Source organism: Chrysochloris asiatica, unplaced genomic scaffold, assembly GCF_000296735.1.
Source record: "Chrysochloris asiatica unplaced genomic scaffold, ChrAsi1.0 scaffold00084, whole genome shotgun sequence".
Taxonomy (NCBI): Eukaryota; Metazoa; Chordata; class Mammalia; order Afrosoricida; family Chrysochloridae; genus Chrysochloris; species Chrysochloris asiatica.
Window position 1 is genome coordinate 5,368,729 of NW_006408602.1, and position 1,241 is coordinate 5,369,969.

Here is a 1,241-nt window from a genome sequence, read left to right on the forward strand (position 1 = left end):
GAGGCTGTAAATCTTTACAGGAGCAGAAAGCCTCATCTTTCTCCTGCGAAACCGCTGGTAGTTTCAAACTGCTGACTTTGAGGTTGGCAGCCCGACTTGTAACCACTACACTACCAGAGTACCTTCTTGTTGTTGTTAAGTGCCATCGAGTCAGTGCCGACCCATAGTGACTCTGTATAGGGTTTCCAAGGAGCAGCTGGTGAGCTTGAACCACCAATCTTGTGGTTCAAACAACTTTGCAGTCCAGTGTATTAGCCCATGGCACCACACCAGGACTCCAGAGCACCTTAGCAGGGTATAAATATAAACATGGTAGAAGCATAGAAAGTATTCTGTTTTGAATAGACCTCATATGCCCTTCGGCTCATTGAGTTAACATGTACTTGATCTCATCTGCTTTTCTCTCTCTAGGAATTTGGAGTAGTCTCAAATACAAGATTGATTGCTGCTGCTACTTCTGTATGTAAGTGCAAAAAGTATATCCTACCTTAAGAAATAATTCTCAAGAAAGCTGCATAAGCTATAGATGCTTTTCAGTTTATTAGATCTATGAGAGCTTGTTGTGGCTTATTTTTAATTTCCTGAGGGCATCATAATTGTTTTTGGCTAAAAATTAAGTTGTTAAGAAGCATCCAGTCGATTACAACTCATAGTGTTTCCAAGAAGCGGCTGGTGAGTTTGAACGGCCGACTGTGTCCAATGCTTAGGGTGCCTTAAAAAAAGAAGTAGGCCAGTCAGAGCAATGGCTTCAAAGAGGACCTGTTGGACCAATTAAATGCAAGGCAGAGAGGTCCCCTAAGCAGGTTATGGCAGGTTTTCAGGATTCCAAAGGGATAATACTGATAGATTTTCTCATAGGATGCAGGACAATCTTGGGGGCTTATTATTAAAAAGTTTAAGAAAATTGAAAAATGCACTGGTAGGGAAAAGGCAGTGAAAGTTGTGCCAAATAATTTTTTTCCCATCATGAAAATTCATCTGCTCATTCTTTTAACAGTGGAGTTGTCCTATGAGAATTTTGTTGGAAAGCCTTGCCCTAACCTATAAGCTTGAATTTTTTCTTCAATTCCCCCAGCTTGAGAAATGCTGAGCTTGTTCTTCCTTTTTGGTTTTCTATATTGAAAGATTCTTTAGGCAAATTATTGAATGATACAGAAAGCATCAAGAGAAGATGGAATACAGAGTCACTCTACTAAAAGGAAATGGTTAATGTTCAACCATGTCAAGAGGTAGCATATGAT

General features: G+C 39.9%; 1 protein-coding gene across 2 annotated transcripts in view; it reads left to right on the top strand.

Annotated features, from left to right (window-relative positions):
• CCNC (cyclin C) overlaps window positions 1-1,241 on the top strand; it is a 37,202-nt gene that overhangs the window by 14,429 nt on the left and 21,532 nt on the right. For both annotated transcript variants that reach the window (XM_006865842.1, XM_006865841.1), the window contains one exon: window positions 412-463. In XM_006865842.1, the coding sequence (XP_006865904.1) occupies window positions 412-463 (52 nt within the window). The remainder of the gene's footprint in view (window positions 1-411; window positions 464-1,241) is intronic.